Source organism: Salmo trutta, chromosome 30 (genome assembly GCF_901001165.1).
Source record: "Salmo trutta chromosome 30, fSalTru1.1, whole genome shotgun sequence".
Taxonomy (NCBI): domain Eukaryota; kingdom Metazoa; phylum Chordata; class Actinopteri; order Salmoniformes; family Salmonidae; genus Salmo; species Salmo trutta.
This window is the reverse complement of record NC_042986.1, coordinates 42,822,216-42,841,754: the sequence shown is the minus strand read 5'-3', so window position 1 is coordinate 42,841,754 and position 19,539 is coordinate 42,822,216. Positions and strand designations below refer to the sequence as shown.

General features: G+C 45.1%; 1 protein-coding gene across 5 annotated transcripts in view; it reads left to right on the top strand.

The window, feature by feature from the left end:
* The window catches only part of LOC115168729 (transcription factor E3), a 29,344-nt gene extending 17,978 nt beyond the window's left edge, over positions 1–11,366 (top strand). For 2 of the 5 annotated variants that reach the window (XM_029724250.1, XM_029724254.1), the window contains exons 6-10: positions 1,299–1,422; positions 4,481–4,537; positions 4,647–4,722; positions 8,088–8,256; positions 10,527–11,366. In XM_029724250.1, the coding sequence (XP_029580110.1) occupies positions 1,299–1,422; positions 4,481–4,537; positions 4,647–4,722; positions 8,088–8,256; positions 10,527–10,985 (885 nt within the window). In that variant the 3' untranslated portion in view covers positions 10,986–11,366. The remainder of the gene's footprint in view (positions 1–1,298; positions 1,423–4,480; positions 4,538–4,646; positions 4,723–8,087; positions 8,257–10,526) is intronic. The other 3 variants (XM_029724251.1, XM_029724252.1, XM_029724253.1) reach the window with 3 other exon arrangements.
* Positions 11,367–19,539: the final 8,173 nt, after the last annotated feature.

The window sequence follows — 19,539 nt, the reverse complement described above, 5'->3', positions numbered from 1 at the left end:
TTACGATATCATTCTATAGAAAACCGCCATTTTAAAACGTTTTTTCTATGTTTCCACTCTGTAAACATGGCCGCAGTGGAGACGACAGGAAAAAAAAGGTTTTTAATCGACACAGGGGTCGCAAAATTCCAGTAATTTCCCCAAATGACCAGGTTTTCCAGATATCCTGGTCGGAGTATTCCAGATGTCCTCTGTATTCCTTCCTGATTCTAGGACTCTTCCAACCAGAACTTATGGAGAGCGAGCAGGGAATCTGGGGAAAGATATTGGAATTTTGCAACCCTCATCTTGTCTGTTACGTAGACATTTAGAAGGAAAAAAAAGAGTCTGGAATTCACATTATCAACGTTTCAGGGACGTTATCAGTGGAGTCATGTCATGGTTTGTTGAGACTCACCAATAATCAATGTAGCTCTTAGACTTCTGATGTCACAACATATTCTGTTCTTACTGCGTGTTCAATGGGCTTCATAGTCACTTTAAAGATGACCTGGATTAACCTGTACCCCTGCACATTGACTCGGGACCGGTACCCCCCTGTATATAGCCTCCACATTGACTCTGTACCGGTACCCCCTGTATATAGCCTCCACATTGACTCTGTACCGGTACCCCCTGTATATAGCCTCCACATTGACTCTGTACCGGTACCCCCTGTATATAGCCTCCACATTGACTCTGTACCGGTACCCCCTGTATATAGCCTCCACATTGACTCTGTACCGGTACCCCCTGTATATAGCCTCCACATTGACTCTCTACCGGTACCCCCTGTATATAGCCTCCACATTGACTCGTTACCGGTACCCCCTGTATATAGCCTCCACATTGACTCGTTACCGGTACCCCCTGTATATAGCCTCCACATTGACTCGTTACCGGTACCCCCTGTATATAGCCTCCACATTGACTCTGTACCGGTACCCCCTGTATATAGCCTCCACATTGACTCGGTACCGGTACCCCCTGTATATAGCCTCCACATTGACTCGGTACCGGTACCCCCTGTATATAGCCTCCACATTGACTCGGTACCGGTACCCCCTGTATATAGCCTCCACATTGACTCGTTACCGGTACCCCCTGTATATAGCCTCCACATTGACTCTGTACCGGTACCCCCTGTATATAGCCTCCGCATTTGTACTACATTTGGGAGTTGTTGATCACCTCTGAAAGCTTGTTTTTGTTGTTGTTTACACCTTGTGACGTGTGTGTGTGTGTGTGTGTGTGTGTGTGTGTGTGTGTGTGTGTGTGTGTGTGTGTGTGTGTGTGTGTGTGTGTGTGTGTGTGTGCAGCTGCCGGTGTCAGTGAACATGCAGGATGTGTACAGCAGTGGAGGGATGGCTGCTCCTGACATTACCGTCTCCAACTCCTGTCCTGCTGACCTGCACAATGTCAAGACTGAGTTTACCGGTACCGGTAAATAATTCCGGTCTAAAACACACTTAACACACACGCTCTTATCTCTATTTCCCCGTCTCTCTTTCTGTCTGTAAAAAGTTCCTCTCTAAATCACACTCAATATCACCTTTTCTGTCCTGTCTGTGTGTCTCTGTCTCTGTCTCTGTGTCTCTATCTCAACTTTCTGACTGTCTGTCTCTCCCACTTACTCTGTCCCTGTTTCTGTGTCTGTCTCTCTCTGACTCTGTTCCTGTTTCTGTGTCTGTCTCTCTCTGACTCTGTCCCTGTTTCTGTCTGTCTCTCTCTGACTCTGTCCCTGTTTCTGTGTCTGTCTCTCTCTGACTCTGTCCCTGTTTCTGTCTGTCTCTCTCTGACTCTATCCCTGTTTCTGTCTGTCTCTCTCTGACTCTGTCCCTGTTTCTGTGTCTGTCTCTCTCTGACTCTGTCCCTGTTTCTGTGTCTGTCTCTCTTTCTGACTCTGTCCCTGTTTCTGTCTGTCTCTCTCTGACTCTGTCCCTGTTTCTGTGTCTGTCTCTCTCTGACTCTGTCCCTGTTTCTGTGTCTGTCTCTCTCTGACTCTGTCCCTGTTTCTGTGTCTGTCTCTCTCTGACTCTGTCCCTGTTTCTGTGTCTGTCTCTCTCTGACTCTGTCCCTGTTTCTGTGTCTGTCTCTCTCTGACTCTGTCCCTGTTTCTGTGTCTGTCTCTCTCTGACTCTGTCCCTGTTTCTGTGTCTGTCTCTCTCTGACTCTGTCCCTGTTTCTGTGTCTGTCTCTCTCTGACTCTGTCCCTGTTTCTGTGTCTCTCTCTGACTCTGTCCCTGTTTCTGTGTCTCTCTCTGACTCTGTCCCTGTTTCTGTGTCTCTCTCTGACTCTGTCCCTGTCTCTCTCTCTGACTCTGTCCCTGTTTCTGTGTCTGTCTCTCTCTGACTCTGTCCCTGTTTCTGTGTCTGTCTCTCTCTGACTCTGTCCCTGTTTCTGTGTCTGTCTCTCTCTGACTCTGTCCCTGTTTCTGTGTCTGTCTCTCTCTGACTCTGTCCCTGTTTCTGTGTCTGTCTCTCTCTGACTCTGTCCCTGTTTCTGTGTCTGTCTCTCTCTGACTCTGTCCCTGTTTCTGTGTCTGTCTCTCTCTGACTCTGTCCCTGTTTCTGTCTGTCTCTCTCTGACTCTGTCCCTGTTTCTGTCTGTCTCTCTCTGACTCTGTCCCTGTTTCTGTGTCTGTCTCTCTCTGACTCTGTCCCTGTTTCTGTGTCTGTCTCTCTTTCTGACTCTGTCCCTGTTTCTGTCTGTCTCTCTCTGACTCTGTCCCTGTTTCTGTGTCTGTCTCTCTCTGACTCTGTCCCTGTTTCTGTGTCTGTCTCTCTTTCTGACTCTGTCCCTGTTTCTGTGTCTGTCTCTCTCTGACTCTGTCCCTGTTTCTGTGTCTGTCTCTCTCTGACTCTGTCCCTGTTTCTGTGTCTGTCTCTCTTTCTGACTCTGTCCCTGTTTCTGTCTGTCTCTCTCTGACTCTGTCCCTGTTTCTGTGTCTGTCTCTCTCTGACTCTGTCCCTGTTTCTGTCTGTCTCTCTCTGACTCTGTCCCTGTTTCTGTGTCTGTCTCTCTCTGACTCTGTCCCTGTTTCTGTGTCTGTCTCTCTCTGACTCTGTCCCTGTTTCTGTGTCTGTCTCTCTCTGACTCTGTCCCTGTTTCTGTGTCTGTCTCTCTCTGACTCTGTCCCTGTTTCTGTGTCTGTCTCTCTCTGACTCTGTCCCTGTTTCTGTGTCTGTCTCTCTCTGACTCTGTCCCTGTTTCTGTGTCTGTCTCTCTCTGACTCTGTCCCTGTTTCTGTGTCTGTCTCTCTCTCTGACTCTGTCCCTGTTTCTGTCTGTCTCTCTCTCTGACTCTGTCCCTGTTTCTGTGTCTGTCTCTCTCTGACTCTGTCCCTGTTTCTGTGTCTGTCTCTCTCTGACTCTGTCCCTGTTTCTGTGTCTGTCTCTCTCTCTGACTCTGTCCCTGTTTCTGTGTCTGTCTCTCTCTGACTCTGTCCCTGTTTCTGTGTCTGTCTCTCTTTCTGACTCTGTCCCTGTTTCTGTGTCTGTCTCTCTTTCTGACTCTGTCCCTGTTTCTGTGTCTGTCTCTCTTTCTGACTCTGTCCCTGTTTCTGTGTCTGTCTCTCTCTGACTCTGTCCCTGTTTCTGTGTCTGTCTCTCTTTCTGTCTCTCTCTGACTCTGTCCCTGTTTCTGTGTCTGTCTCTCTCTGACTCTGTCCCTGTTTCTGTGTCTGTCTCTCTTTCTGTCTCTCTCTGACTCTGTCCCTGTTTCTGTGTCTGTCTCTCTCTCTGACTCTGTCCCTGTTTCTGTGTCTGTCTCTCTCTCTGACTCTGTCCCTGTTTCTGTGTCTGTCTCTCTCTGACTCTGTCCCTGTTTCTGTGTCTGTCTCTCTTTCTGACTCTGTCCCTGTTTCTGTGTCTGTCTCTCTTTCTGACTCTGTCCCTGTTTCTGTGTCTGTCTCTCTTTCTGACTCTGTCCCTGTTTCTGTGTCTGTCTCTCTTTCTGACTCTGTCCCTGTTTCTGTGTCTGTCTCTCTCTGACTCTGTCCCTGTTTCTGTCTGACTCTCTCTGACTCTGTCCCTGTTTCTGTGTCTGTCTCTCTCTGACTCTGTCCCTGTTTCTGTCTGACTCTCTCTGACTCTGTCCCTGTTTCTGTGTCTGACTCTCTCTGACTTCAATCTCCTCCCCCTCGCTCTCTTTTCATTTTAAAGTTCTTACTCAGCATTGCTCACCCCAACTTCCCCTGTCCAGTCAGTCAGTCAGTCTGAGTCAGTCAGTCACACCCTGAACCCACCCTGTTCCTCATTACAAAGCTGTGCCTCAGCCCCTCAGTAGAACCTGTTCACTCATTCCCTCTTCCGTGTTTCACAATCTCATCTCACTGAGTAAAATCTCTGCGGCAAAACCTCATCAAAAGGCTAATAACTTTTAGATATTCTGAACGTGTACTTATGTTTTTATTGACGTTTCAAGCGGTTCTTTAGCAACCCCCGCAATATACTGATATCGCAGTGCTAAATGTTGATTTTTTAAAATTGTGTCTTCTAGAGGTGGAGGCTAAAGCGATGATGAAGGAGCGACAGAAAAAGGACAATCATAACCAGAGTGAGTATAGATTAAAAATACTTGGATACCACAATGGATACCTATATTTTTAAATGTATTTTTTATTCGGTTTTTGGTGATAATGTTGACATGTTACGGCTGTTCCTAGTTGAGAGGCGGAGGAGGTTCAACATCAACGATCGCATCAAGGAACTGGGAGCTCTCATCCCCAAATCAAGTGACCCGTGAGTAGCTCCCCCCACTGCTACTGTATATATTTATTTATTTCACCATCTCATTGTTCCTTTCTCCTCACTGACCCCCCCCCCTTGCTACAAGATAGTATCTAATCATGCCGCTGTTCCTTTCTCCTTATTTACCCCCCCCCCCCCCGCTACAAGATACAGACCTACCAACATGCACACATTTTGCGTACCAACTACGTAACTCTCTGTCCGTGTACGAGATCCGAGTTAAAAGTACGCAGAAATTAATAGGGCCTGATTTAAAAAAATATATATATATTTATATTTGACATTTTTAATACAAAATAAATCCACTATCCAGATTCTGGAGCTGCAACACACAGACGTGTACGGAGTTTGTGTCATGGACATTAATTAGATTAATACAGATGAATACATCATTATTGGATGTAGCTACCCCGTGTCTGCCTCTCTTCCTGTTTGTTGTGATGCTGAGTTTACTGTACTGTCAGCTGTACATAAACACATGGACAAATCCCTTTTTCGACTCCGTGTGTTGTGGAAAGGTCAACGCTAATTGTTTCAAGCTAACGTTAGAGAACAGAAGATGGACATTCAGTGAGCTCTGAAGTATCAGCAGTTCACTCACATTTACTAGTGAAAGAAATTAAATGCAAAATATACGGGGAAAAAAAGCTGGTCGCATTTGTGCGAGTGTGATATACGTTTAATTCTGCGTCCCATTAGTTGTATTTTCCACGTAACATTACGAGGATCACGCAACCTGATAAGACTGTAACTGTAAATATGATCCACGTCACACAAAAAAAAAAACATTACAAAAGTATAATCAAAAATAAATATAAACATCTTGGCATTACCGTAAATTCCGGACTATAAGCCGCAACTTTTTTCCCAGGCTTTGAACCTCACGGCTTAAACAATGACGCGGCTAATATATGGATTTTTCCCGCTTTCAATTTTTTTAAATTTTTTTTTAAACACATTCTCTGACGTGCTCAGTTTTTTGGCGGCATGAAGCTTTCATTAGACCAATGAAATTGCCGAAACGGGTTAAGGTCAAACAACTTTTTTGTTTACTGTTTAGATTAAATCGAGCGCTCAAACTTCCCATCATTCTGATTACGGTAGTCATTTTGTCACCCTCATCATGGCAAAGACACGGAGAAATGCATATGATGCAGCTTTTCAAGTTGAAGGCGATTGATCTGGCTGTTGGAAAAGGAAATAGAGCTGCTGCACGGGAGCTTGGTCTTAATGAGTCGATGATAAGACGTTGGAAACAGCAGCGTGAGGAATTGACTCAGTGCAAAAAGACAACTAAAGCTTACTGCTAATTTTTTTGTTTTTGTTACAAGCCGGGTTTCGTTAAAGCCTGTGTAAAGTTCATTTGTTTCAATGTATCGGTAGGCACCTGCGGCTTATAGACGTGCGGCTTATTTATGTTCAAAATGATATATATTTTTTAATTCAGTGGGTGCGGCTTATATTCAGGTGCGCTTAATAGTCCAAAAATTACGGTAAATGAAGTTGGGAGTTTAGAAGACTGAGTGATGAAGAATGAATGAGTGTCTGGTATCGGCTATAGAGGCAACGCTTCTAAAATGCCTTTGCACTACATTTGCGAGTTGAATCTCCAATTTGTGTCTCGTACTCTAAAAAGTTGGACAAGGTTGGCACGTCCGAAGATGGTATCTAATCATGCCGCTATTCCAAATCAAATTTTATTGGTCACGTACACATGGTCAGCAGGTGTTAATGCGAGTGTAGCGAAATGCTTGTGCTTCTAGATCCGACAATGCAGTAAATATCTAACAAGTAATATCTAACAATTCCCCGACAACTACCTAATACACACAAATCTAAGTAAAGGGGTGAATGAGAATATGTACATATAAATATATGGATGAGCGATGGCCGAGCGGTATAGGCTAGATGCAATAGATGGTATAAAATACAGGATATACATTTGAGATAAGTAATGTAGGATATGTAAACATTATTAAAGTGGCCAATGACTTCGAGTCTTTCTTTCTCCTCACTGACCCCCCTGCTACAACATAGTATCTAATCATGCCGCTGTTCCTTTCTCCTCACTGACCCCCCCCCTGCTACAACATAGTATCTAATCATGCCGCTGTTCCTTTCTCCTCACTGACCCCCCTGCTACAACATATATCTAATCATGCCGCTGTTCCTTTCTCCTCACTGACCCCCCCTGCTACAACATATATCTAATCATGCCGCTGTTCCTTTCTCCTCACTGACCCCCCCTGCTACAACATAGTATCTAATCATGCCGCTGTTCCTTTCTCCTCACTGACCCCCCCCCTGCTACAACATAGTATCTAATCATGCCGCTGTTCCTTTCTCCTCACTGACCCCCCTGCTACAACATATATCTAATCATGCCGCTGTTCCTTTCTCCTCACTGACCCCCCCCTGCTACAACATATATCTAATCATGCCGCTGTTCCTTTCTCCTCACTGACCCCCCCCTGCTACAACATATATCTAATCATGCCGCTGTTCCTTTCTCCTCACTGACCCCCCTGCTACAACATAGTATCTAATCATGCCGCTGTTCCTTTCTCCTCACTGACCCCCCTGCTACAACATATATCTAATCATGCCGCTGTTCCTTTCTCCTCACTGACCCCCCCTGCTACAACATATATCTAATCATGCCGCTGTTCCTTTCTCCTCACTGACCCCCCCTGCTACAACATAGTATCTAATCATGCCGCTGTTCCTTTCTCCTCACTGACCCCCCCTGCTACAACATATATCTAATCATGCCGCTGTTCCTTTCTCCTCACTGACCCCCCCCTGCTACAACATATATATAATCATGCCGCTGTTCCTTTCTCCTCACTGACCCCCCCCTGCTATAACATAGTATCTAATCATGCCGCTGTTCCTTTCTCCTCACTGCCCCCCCCCCTGCTACAACATAGTATCTAATCATGCCGCTGTTCCTTTCTCCTCACTGACCCCCCCTGCTACAACATATAGTATCTAATCATGCCGCTGTTCCTTTCTCCTCACTGACCCCCCCCTGCTACAACATAGTATCTAATCATGCCGCTGTTCCTTTCTCCTCACTGACCCCCCCTGCTACAACATATATCTAATCATGCCGCTGTTCCTTTCTCCTCACTGACCCCCCCTGCTACAACATAGTATCTAATCATGCCGCTGTTCCTTTCTCCTCACTGACCCCCCCTGCTACAACATATATCTAATCATGCCGCTGTTCCTTTCTCCTCACTGACCCCCCCTGCTACAACATATATATAATCATGCCGCTGTTCCTTTCTCCTCACTGACCCCCCCTGCTACAACATATATCTAATCATGCCGCTGTTCCTTTCTCCTCACTGACCCCCGTGCTACGGCGACAGGGAGACGCGTTGGAACAAGGGCACCATCCTGAAGGCGTCTGTGGACTACATCAGGAGGCTGCAGAAGGAGCAGCAGAGAGCCAAGGAAATGGAGACCAGACAGAGGAAACTGGAGCACAGCAACCGTAACCTGCTGCTACGTATTCAGGTAATACTGACAGTAACCTACGTATACAGGTAATACAGACAGTAACCTACGTATACAGGTAATACAGACAGTAACCTACCTATACAGGTAATACAGACAGTAACCTACGTATACAGGTAATACAGACAGTAACCTACGTATTCAGGTAATACAGACAGTAACCTGCTGCTACGTATACAGGTAATACAGACAGTAACCTGCGTATACAGGTAATAGACAGTAACCTGCGTATACAGGTAATACAGACAGTAACCTACTGCTACGTATACAGGTAATACAGACAGTAAACTACGTATACAGGTAATACAGACAGTAACCTACTGCTACGTATACAGGTAATACAGACAGTAACCTGCTGCTACGTATACAGGTAATACAGACAGTAACCTGCGTATACAGGTAATACAGACAGTAACCTGCGTATACAGGTAATACTGACAGTAACCTGCGTATACAGGTAATACAGACAGTAACCTACGTATTCAGGTAATACAGACAGTAACCTACGTATTCAGGTAATACAGACAGTAACCTACGTATTCAGGTAATACTGACAGTAACCTGCTGCTACGTATACAGGTAATACAGACAGTAACCTACGTATTCAGGTGATACAGACAGTAACCTGCTGCTACGTATACAGGTAATACAGACAGTAACCTACGTATACAGGTAATACAGACAGTAACCTACGTATACAGGTAATACAGACAGTAACCTACATATACAGGTAATACAGACAGTAACCTACTGCTACGTATACAGACAGTAACCTACTGCTACGTATTCAGGTAATACTGACAGTAACCTACGTATTCAGGTAATACTGACAGTAACCTGCATATTCAGGTAATACTGACAGTAACCTGCTGCTACGTATACAGGTAATACAGACAGTAACCTACGTATACAGGTAATACAGACAGTAACCTGCTGCTACGTATTCAGGTAATACAGACAGTAACCTACGTATACAGGTAATACAGACAGTAACCTACTGCTACGTATACAGGTAATACTGACAGTAACCTACGTATACAGGTAATACTGACAGTAACCTACGTATACAGGTAATACTGACAGTAACCTGCTGCTATGTATACAGGTAATACAGACAGTAACCTACGTATTCAGGTAATACAGACAGTAACCTACGTATTCAGGTAATACTGACAGTAACCTACGTATACAGGTAATACAGACAGTAACCTGCTGCTACGTATTCAGGTAATACAGACAGTAACCTGCTGCTACGTATACAGGTAATACAGACAGTAACCTACGTATACAGGTGATACAGACAGTAACCTACGTATACAGGTAATACTGACAGTAACCTGCCTATACAGGTAATACAGACAGTAACCTGCTGCTACGTATACAGGTAATACAGACAGTAACCTACGTATACAGGTGATACAAACAGTAACCTACATATACAGGTAATATAGACAGTAACCTACTGCTACGTATTCAGGTGATACAGACAGTAACCTACTGCTACGTATACAGGTAATACTGACAGTAACCTGCTGCTACGTATTCAGGTAATACAGACAGTAACCTATGTATACAGGTAATACAGACAGTAACCTGCTGCTACGTATACAGGTAATACTGACAGTAACCTACGTATTCAGGTGATACAGACAGTAACCTACTGCTACGTATACAGGTAATACAGACAGTAACCTACGTATTCAGGTAATACAGACAGTAACCTGCTGCTACGTATACAGGTAATACTGACAGTAACCTACGTATTCAGGTGATACTGACAGTAACCTACGTATACAGGTAATACTGACAGTAACCTACGTATACAGGTAATACTCACATCTAGGGAGACTGGTAGGGAAGGTTTAGGTTCGGGAGATTGGGAGGGAAAGGGTTTGGGCTAAGGAGATGAAGACCAGACTAATCCTACTGCTACGAAATCAAGTTAGAAAGATTTTCCTCTTGTGTGAGAAAGTCAATCAATCAGTGTACAGCAAGGAAGTCCGGTAATTGCTTCAGTGTGATATTGGCATGTTGCTTTCATGTCTCTTTGGAAGGTAAATGGTAAATTGTCTCAGGGAAAAATCAATCAACTCTGGCGTCCCCCAGGGCAGTGTTCCAGGGCCTCTACTATTTCTACTGTACTATAATTAAGCAGTAAGGTCATAAGGCGTGAGAACCTGTGCATTAATAATCATACCTAAGGGCTGTTCTTATGCTTGACGCTAATAGTTTAAGTGTTGACTATTGTTGTCTGTTGTTTCTCTCAACAGGAGCTTGAGATACAGGCCCGCCTCCACGGCCTCTCCACCCCCGCCTCTTCCTCCCAAGGCAGCTCCTCCTCACACCTAAGCCTATCACAGTCCCTGGACCCCAGCACAGGCGACGCTCTCTCCAGGACCCTCCTCTCCCTGAGTGGTGGCCAAGGCCTCCAGGCCGCCTCCCCCCCCTTCCTGTCTCCGCCCCCATCTGCCTCTCCAGTTGGTCTGATGACTATGGGCAGCCCCTTAGACCTGGACTCTCTGAGCTTCTCTGACCTGGATGACCCGTCGGCCGCAGCCTTCCACGCCTCCCTGCTGCCGGACATGGGTCTGGGGGACATCCTGATGGACGACAGGGGGCTGGGGATGTCCTCTGTTGGGGGCAGAGACCCCCTGCTCTCCTCCGTCTCCCCAGGAGTCTCCAAGACCTCTAGTCGCAGGAGCAGCTTCAGCATGGAGGAAGATTTGTGACTGATATAAAGGGACTCTAGATCCTAATCCATAACCCCTACACCCTAGACCCTACACTGCTAGGCAGGAACATAATCAGCATGGAGGATAGACCTGTGACTGGGCTGAGTCCCAAACCAACTCCTAGACCCTACACCCTAGACTAAACCCTATACCCTTAGACAGTTAATGTAGATCTGAGAGAATTGGAAAATAGTAATCATGGCAAAACATTCCAGCCAGTAGAATCATACCAGAGTGTTTATATCAATCCTCCATCCTTTTCAGATTTACAGGAGCGACTGGAGAGTTTTTTGGGGATTCAGCAGGAGAGGGTTCAGGATTTACTGCTTATTGTCTTCTGGTTCTAGGAATCTTCCAACTGGGATTTCTGGAGAAAAAGAAAAAAAACATGGGAATTTTGGGAAAGTTGAAGGGAATTTTTGCCACCCTAATTTTAGTTTATTCTAGACTAGAATGTCTAGAAAGAATTCCGGATCCCTGTGGTGATGACGGAATCCATTGCAGCACTCCAAATATTTTATCTCCATGCTTGTAAAAAAATAACCCAGATATAGAATAGATCTATGGAGTTGAGCTGTTCTATAGCATTAAGAGATCAACATGAATTGTAGACTATATGTAAAGATACACGTTTCTTAGGTACGAACCTATTATAGTTCTGTGAATAGTAATTATGATAGAGGTAGATATTTATATGGGGGAAGGAGACAGGGATACTGGAGTGATGGAGGTAGATATGTATAGGGGGAAGGAGACAGGGATACTGGAGGGATGGAGGTAGATATGTATAGGGGGAAGGAGACAGGGATACTGGAGGGATGGAGGTAGATATGTATAGGGGGAAGGGGACAGGGATACTGGAGTGATGGAGGTAGATATGTATAGGGGGAAGGAGACAGGGATACTGGAGTGATGGAGGTAGATATGTATAGGGGGAAGGAGACAGGGATACTGGAGTGATGGAGGTAGATATGTATAGGGGGAAGGAGACAGGGATACTGGCGTGATGGAGGTAGATATGTATAGGGGGAAGGAGACAGGGATACAGGAGTGATGGAGGTAGATATGTATAGGGGACAGGGATACTGGAGTGATAGAGGTAGATATGTATAGGGGGAAGGGGACAGGGATACTGGAGTGATGGAGGTAGATATGTATAGGAGACAGGGATACTGGAGTGATAGAGGTAGATATGTATAGGGGGAAGGGGACAGGGATACTGGAGTGATGGAGGTAGATATGTATAGGAGACAGGGATACTGGAGTGATGGAGGTAGATATGTATAGGGAGAAGGTGACTAGGCAACAGGATATATGATAAACAGAGTAGTGGCAGCTTGTATGTGAGTGCGGGTGTGTAGAGTCACTATAAATGTATGGGCATATTATTTGTTGGAATGACAGTGTAGACTAAACAGGGCCCTGTGACATTGTGCATAGAGACCGAAATAAAAGGGTAAACTCAATCCGTGTAGCTATTTAGTTAGCTATTTAGTTAGCTATTTAGTTAGCTATTTAGTTAGCTATTTATAAGTCGTATTGTTTGGGGATAGAAGCTCTTTCAAGAGCCTGTTGGTGTCAGACCTGATGCACCGGTACCTCCTGCCGTGCAGTGGCAGAGAAAAATAGTCTGTGGCTTGGATGGTTGAGGTCTTTGACGATTTTCCGGGCCTTTCTTTTCAAACCGTCTGATATAGAGGTCCTGGATGGCAGGGAGCCCAGTCCCAGTGATGTACTGGGCTGTCCGCACCACCCTCTGATATAGAGGTCCTGGATGGCAGGGAGCCCAGTCCCAGTGATGTACTGGGCTGTCCGCACCACCCTCTGATATAGAGGTCCTGGATGGCAGGGAGCCCAGTCCCAGTGATGTACTGGGCTGTCCGCACCCCCCTCTGATATAGAGGTCCTGGATGGCAGGGAGCCCAGTCCCAGTGATGTACTGGGCTGTCCGCACCCCCCTCTGATATAGAGGTCCTGGATGGCAGGGAGCCCAGTCCCAGTGATGTACTGGGCTGTCCGCACCACCCTCTGATATAGAGGTCCTGGATGGCAGGGAGCCCAGTCCCAGTGATGTACTGGGCTGTCCGCACCCCCCTCTGATATAGAGGTCCTGGATGGCAGGGAGCCCAGTCCCAGTGATGTACTGGGCTGTCCGCACCACCCTCTGATATAGAGGTCCTGGATGGCAGGGAGCCCAGTCCCAGTGATGTACTGGGCTGTCCGCACCCCCCTCTGATATAGAGGTCCTGGATGGCAGGGAGCCCAGTCCCAGTGATGTACTGGGCTGTCCGCACCCCCCTCTGATATAGAGGTCCTGGATGGCAGGGAGCCCAGTCCCAGTGATGTACTGGGCTGTCCGCACCCCCCTCTGATATAGAGGTCCTGGATGGCAGGGAGCCCAGTCCCAGTGATGTACTGGGTTGTCCGCACCACCCTCTGATATAGAGGTCCTGGATGGCAGGGAGCCCAGTCCCAGTGATGTACTGGGCTGTCCGCACCACCCTCTGTAGCGCCGTGCGATCAAGGGCGGTGCTATTGCCATATCACGTAGGGGAAGAGGCACTGTCGCGCCTTCTTCACGACTGTGCGTGTGCGTTTTGGACCATTTTAAGTCTTTTTAGTGATTTAGACACCGAGGAATATGAAGCTGTCTACCTGCTCCATTGCCGCCCCGTCGATGTGGATGGGGGTGTTCTTGTTTCCTGTCGATGTGGAAGAGGGGCGTTCTTGTTTCCTGTCGATGTGGAAGAGGGACGTTCTTGTTTCCTGTCGATGTGGAAGAGGGACGTTCTTGTTTCCTGTCGATGTGGAAGAGGGACGTTCTTGTTTCCTGTCGATGTGGAAGAGGGACGTTCTTGTTTCCTGTCGATGTGGAAGAGGGACGCTCTTGTTTCCTGTCGATGTGGAAGAGGGGCGCTCTTGTTTCCTGTCGATGTGGAAGAGGGGCGTTCTTGTTTCCTGTCGATGTGGAAGAGGGGCGTTCTTGTTTCCTGTGGATGGGGGCGTTCTTGTTTCCTGTGAATGTGGATGGGGGCGTTCTTGTTTCCTGTGGATGTGGAAGAGGGGTGTTCTTGTTTCCTGTCGATGTGGAAGAGGGGCGTTCTTGTTTCCTGTCGATGTGGAAGAGGGGCGTTCTTGTTTCCTGTGGATGGGGGCGTTCTTGTTTCCTGTGAATGTGGATGGGGGCGTTCTTGTTTCCTGTAGTCTTACTGACATTCAGGAAGAGGTTGTTTTTCCGGCACCAAATTGCCAGTTCTCTGACCTCCCTTTAGACTGACTCATCGTTGGAGTCGTGCGTGGCCGCACAGTCGTGGATGAACAGGGAGTACAGGAGGGGACTAAGCACACACCCCTGTGGTGCCCCCCGTGTTGAGGGTCAGCGTGGCGGAGAGGATGTTGCCTACACTCACCACCTGGGATCGGTTCGTCAGGAAGTCCAGGATCAAGTTACAGAGGAAAGTGTTCAGACCCAGAGTCCTGAGCTGGGTGACAAGCTTGGAGGGGACAATGGTGTTGAACGCAGAGCTGTAGTAAATGAACAGGATTCTCTCATAGGGTGTCATTTATAACGATTATAGTGAAGCACCTTTTATTGGTAAACAACATGTTGTATAATCCAGTTGAACGTTGTGTGTTGGTATGCTATTAAAGTGTGTCAAGAGTCACTCAGGAAAACTAGGCTGAGCAGCCAGCCGTACAGTAGACTAAACAGTTACAATACTGTGTTTGTCGGCACATTGTTTCTATAGTCCTCAATAGCAAGACCGTTAAGAGTGGCTCTCAACATTATCTACAAGGTTTTATCACTCTGTGTTCCTGCCTCTCTGTGTTCCTGCCTCTCTGTGTTCCTGCCTCTCTGTGTTCCTGCCTCTCTGTGTGTTCCTGCCTCTCTGTGTGTTCCTGCCTCTCTGTGTGTTCCTGCCTCTCTGTGTGTTCCTGCCTCTGTGTGTTCCTGCCTCTCTGTGTGTTCCTGCTTCTCTGTGTGTTCCTGCTTCTCTGTGTGTTCCTGCCTCTCTGTGTTCCTGCCTCTCTGTGTTCCATCCTGGGTCAATTCAGTTCAGGAATAAAAATTTAAAAAACTCACAGAATGTGATGAGACATTTAAAAAAAAAAAAATGTATTAAAGCTGCAATATGTCACTTTTTTGGGCGACCTGACGAAATTCACATAGAAATGTGAGTTATAGATATGTCATTCTCATTGAAAGCAAGTCTTAAGAAGCGGTAGATCTGTTCTATGTGCACTATTTCTATGCTTCCTATTCTTAAGTTTCGGGGGTTTTTTTGCATCTTTTACATTCATTCATACTATGACAGATACTTAACATTGTTTTATGTTTGTTTATTTAGCCTGTTTCCAACCTCCAAATATGCTGCGTTTCACCCATAGAGTTAGAGGACTATTGATAGATATAACCCGTAATGACACAGATACAAAGACGAGTCATCTATCTAACTCTATGGGTTCAGTCTGGAGTTTATATATATATATATATATATATATATAACCCAGGGCTGGATGACCGCTGACTATTGTGCACATTTTACTCTGTCATTTATTTTCATAGAAAAGCAATATACCTGTATGTGGTTGAGTAGAATTGAGTGTAGTCACTTATCATTACAGCCCTGTAAGATACTACAGTATATGGATAAAGCATTAGGGAATGATGGTGAATAATGTGTTTTATAACTGCAGTTTAGGTTCTGCCATATGCATATTAAATCTGTATTGTGTTTACTTTATGTATGTAAATAGAAATGGTATATAATAACTCGATATAGCATAATGTTCTGGAACAATACATTTATTAACAAATATTTTCTGTGTAATGTACACATTATATGCCATATATTATGTAAAAAACATTGCATATATTTGACCTTAATTTGTTTTTGTTTTTTATGAAATATATAGTTTTTATCATTTTCTCTTTTTAAATATATGTGACTCTGAGGGTGTGTGTATGTGTGTATCATGCATAAATGCTGCTCATTTCAACTGAGGGGATTCTATGTCTGATAGTCTTATATACAGTTTTCTATCTCTGGTAGAGCAATGCAGGTTTATATCTCCCCTGGCAGAGCAATGCAGAAGCCAATAGCCATTCAGCAGTAGTCAGTTCCTGGTCACTTTTACTGTTCAGTGATTGGCTAGCAGCTCAATACAGTCTTGCAGCTCTTTTGTGAGGATATGACTGCATGGATACGTCCCAAATGGTACCCTATTCCCTTTATAGTGCCCTACTTTCGTTCAGAGCCCAAATGGCACCCTATTCCCTTTATAGTACCCTACTTTTTGACCAGAGAAATCCAGTCAGTTTTGAGCTAACATTCCTCTCCTTAACACTCATCGTCAGGAGGAGGAGGGGGAGGAGGAGGAGGAGGAGGAGGAGGGGAGGAGGAGGAGGAGGGGGAGGAGGAGGAGGAGAGGAGGAGGAGGAGGAGGAGGAGGGGGGAGGAGGAGGGGGGGGGGGGGGGGAGGAGGAGGGGAGGAGGGAGGAGGAAGAGGAGGGGAGGAGGGGGAGGGGAGGAGGAGGAGGGGGGGGAGGGGAGGAGGGGGAGGGGGGAGGAGGAGGAGGAGGGATTACACGAGTGTAAAAGGAGTGGAACGTTAGCACAAAACAGGTTCTGGATTTCAGGCTTATGGCGAATTAGGTGTCATTTGAGACGTAGTCCATGTCTTTCCTCTCTACACATCCTACTGGCAAACACTCAGTAGCAAACTATGGAAGATTTGGCTGAGATATACACTGAGTATACCTAACATTCAGAACACCTTCCTAACATTGCTTTGTACCCCGTTTTGCCCTCGGAACAGCCTCAATTCGTCAGGGCATGGACTCTACAAGGTGTTGAAAGCGTTCCACAGGGATGCTGGCCCATGTTGACTCCAATGCTTCCCACATTTGTGTCAAATTGACTGGATGTCCTTTTGGGTGGTGGTCCATTCTTGATACACACGGGGAAACTGTTGAGTGAAAAACCCAGCAGCGTTGCAGTTCTTGACAAGCCGGTGTGCCTTGCATCTACTACCATACCCCGTTCAAAGGCACTTCAATATTTTGTCTTGCCCATTCACCCTCTGAATGACGCACATACACAATTCATGTCTCAATTTTCTCAAGGCTTAAAAATCCTTCTTTAACCTGTCTCCTCCCCTTCATCTACATTTTTACAAGTAAAATCAATAAGGGATCATAGCTTTCACCTGGATTCACCTGGTCAGTTTGTCATGGAAAGAGCAAGTGTTCTTCATGTTTTGTATACACAGTGTATATAAAACTGTCTCGGTTCAATGTCACTCAATCATGACAAATATAATAGTATAATATAAGTATAATCAGTTTCACAGCTTCTCCATGTCAGATATTGTTTTGCACAGTCTTGTTATAATTTGTTTTACAAGTTATTTTATTTGACACATTTCAGTTTGTCAATGTGATATGTTTGGTTGTACTGTAGGTGTTTACAGCATTAACCAGACACAGGGAAAAAAACAGTTAAGTGTCATGTTAATCAAGAATACAAACCCTCCAGCCACTGTTGATGATTGGTCTTCATCAGAATACACACACACATCAGATCAGATCAGGATACACAAGTCACTCCCTGTAGAAATGGGATCATGAAAGGGATGTTCACTCCTCGTCAACAACATTGTCATATTGCATGTAGTCTTAAGTTTTACATATTGTTTTCTTTCACCTCTTTAGAAAACTAAGAATCATACTTATGATTGTTTTATTTTTAATAATCATCTTTGTTAAATAATGATAAACATTTCATAAAAACCCGAACAGCTGTTTTGTGTTTTTTTTTTTCTTCTTCCTGATGTTACCCTCATTTGACCCCCTATTCTTCATGTACTGCACTACTCTGGTCAAAAGTAGTGTGCTACAGATGTCGGATCCTAATATGACTCATTTCGTCGCAGGATGAAAATAATCCTACAGCAGGAGGATTTGAATAACTATTTAAAATGTATAATCGCAGCCCAAAGGGGCAGCTAGAAGCGGTGTTTTGTAGGCAGGACAGCGGAGTCAATCACCACCTTCCGGAGACACCTGAAACCCCACCTCTTTAAGGAATACCTGGGATAGGATTAAGTAATCCTTCTAACCCCCCCCCCCCCCTTAAAAGATTTAGATGCACTATTGTAAAGTGGTTGTTCCACTGGATATCATAAGGTGAATGCACCAATTTGTAAGTCGCTCTGGATAAGAGCGTCTGCTAAATGACGTAAATGTAAAATGCAGTAGCGTACCTAGGGGGCTATGACTTCGAGAGAAGTCTCTGCAAACCAACCGACCTCATATCATCAAGTATTTGCATGGCATGCTAGAGCATTGTGAACTGTTGTAACACAAGTGGTCTGAGCAGCACACTTCAGCTGTGAGCATCATGAGTTCTCACACCCAGTGCTGGGCAATCGTTTTTCACACTTTGTATCAATGGAAACTAATGTTGTTGTAGCATACTGTTATTATCTAACCTGGCCTTCCCTGTAGCTCAGTTGGTAGAGCATGGTGTTTGCAATGCCAGGGTTGTTCGATTCCCACGGGGAGCCATGTATGAAATGTATGCATGCTGTAAGTCGCTCTGGATAAGAGTGTCTGCTAAATGACTAAAATGTAAAATGTAAATCTAACCAATCCAAAGGTTGCTGCCTATCTTCCTCTAAAAGGCACCTATCAACCTGAGTAGGAAGCACTTTTCCAGTAGGTTACTGCCATTTGGGGACGGGATTCGAAGCAGTGTTGCCAACTAATTTTCAGGGTAAATTACTAGAGGCGGGTTGATTTGATTTGTTACTAAAAGTTGCTAAATGACGTTGTGACGTCATTGCGTGATAACGTTGAATACACAATAACGTTACTCAAATTGACTGGCCATCCTCGGCGAACAAAATATGATTTGACATTTGTTCAGATACAGAGTCCCACTCTTTTCTGTACAATTTTGATTGAGACGTGTTGATTGACGTTGTCAAGTTCTGTTCAAGATCAAACATTCGTGAGCAACTATATTCATTGGGTTTGGCTCGTCGAACCCGTACTACTACTACTACTGCTGCTGCAGTCAGACAACAAAGATTTGCAATTTGCTGAAATTGCTGCTGATGTCACTCACAATGCACTTTTGCAGCCAGACACGTGTGTTGTGACTGAGAGTGTGATAGAGAACATCGTTTTTGTGTCATTTAGAGGGGAAATTGCGTGCATTTTAGCGTTTGAGTCACTTTTCAAAAGTTTCTAAAAGTTCAAAATACATTTTTAAAAGTAGGAAAATGTGTTGCTAGGTGCTGTTTGACAAAAAAGTTGCTAGGGTAGTCTGAAAAGTTGCTAAATCTAGCAACAAAATTGCTAAATTGGCATTATGTGACAACACATTCCAGGAAGTGGCCCCCTTTAGTGGTGAAGAGGAGACGACTTCACGTTCAATCAAACATCATTTTTAAGCTTTGTTTTTAACAATTGACAGTTACAGCTGATTTCCGGATTGTATGTTGATTTACTCTCCTTTAAATATTTGTCATCTGATGTATTCGT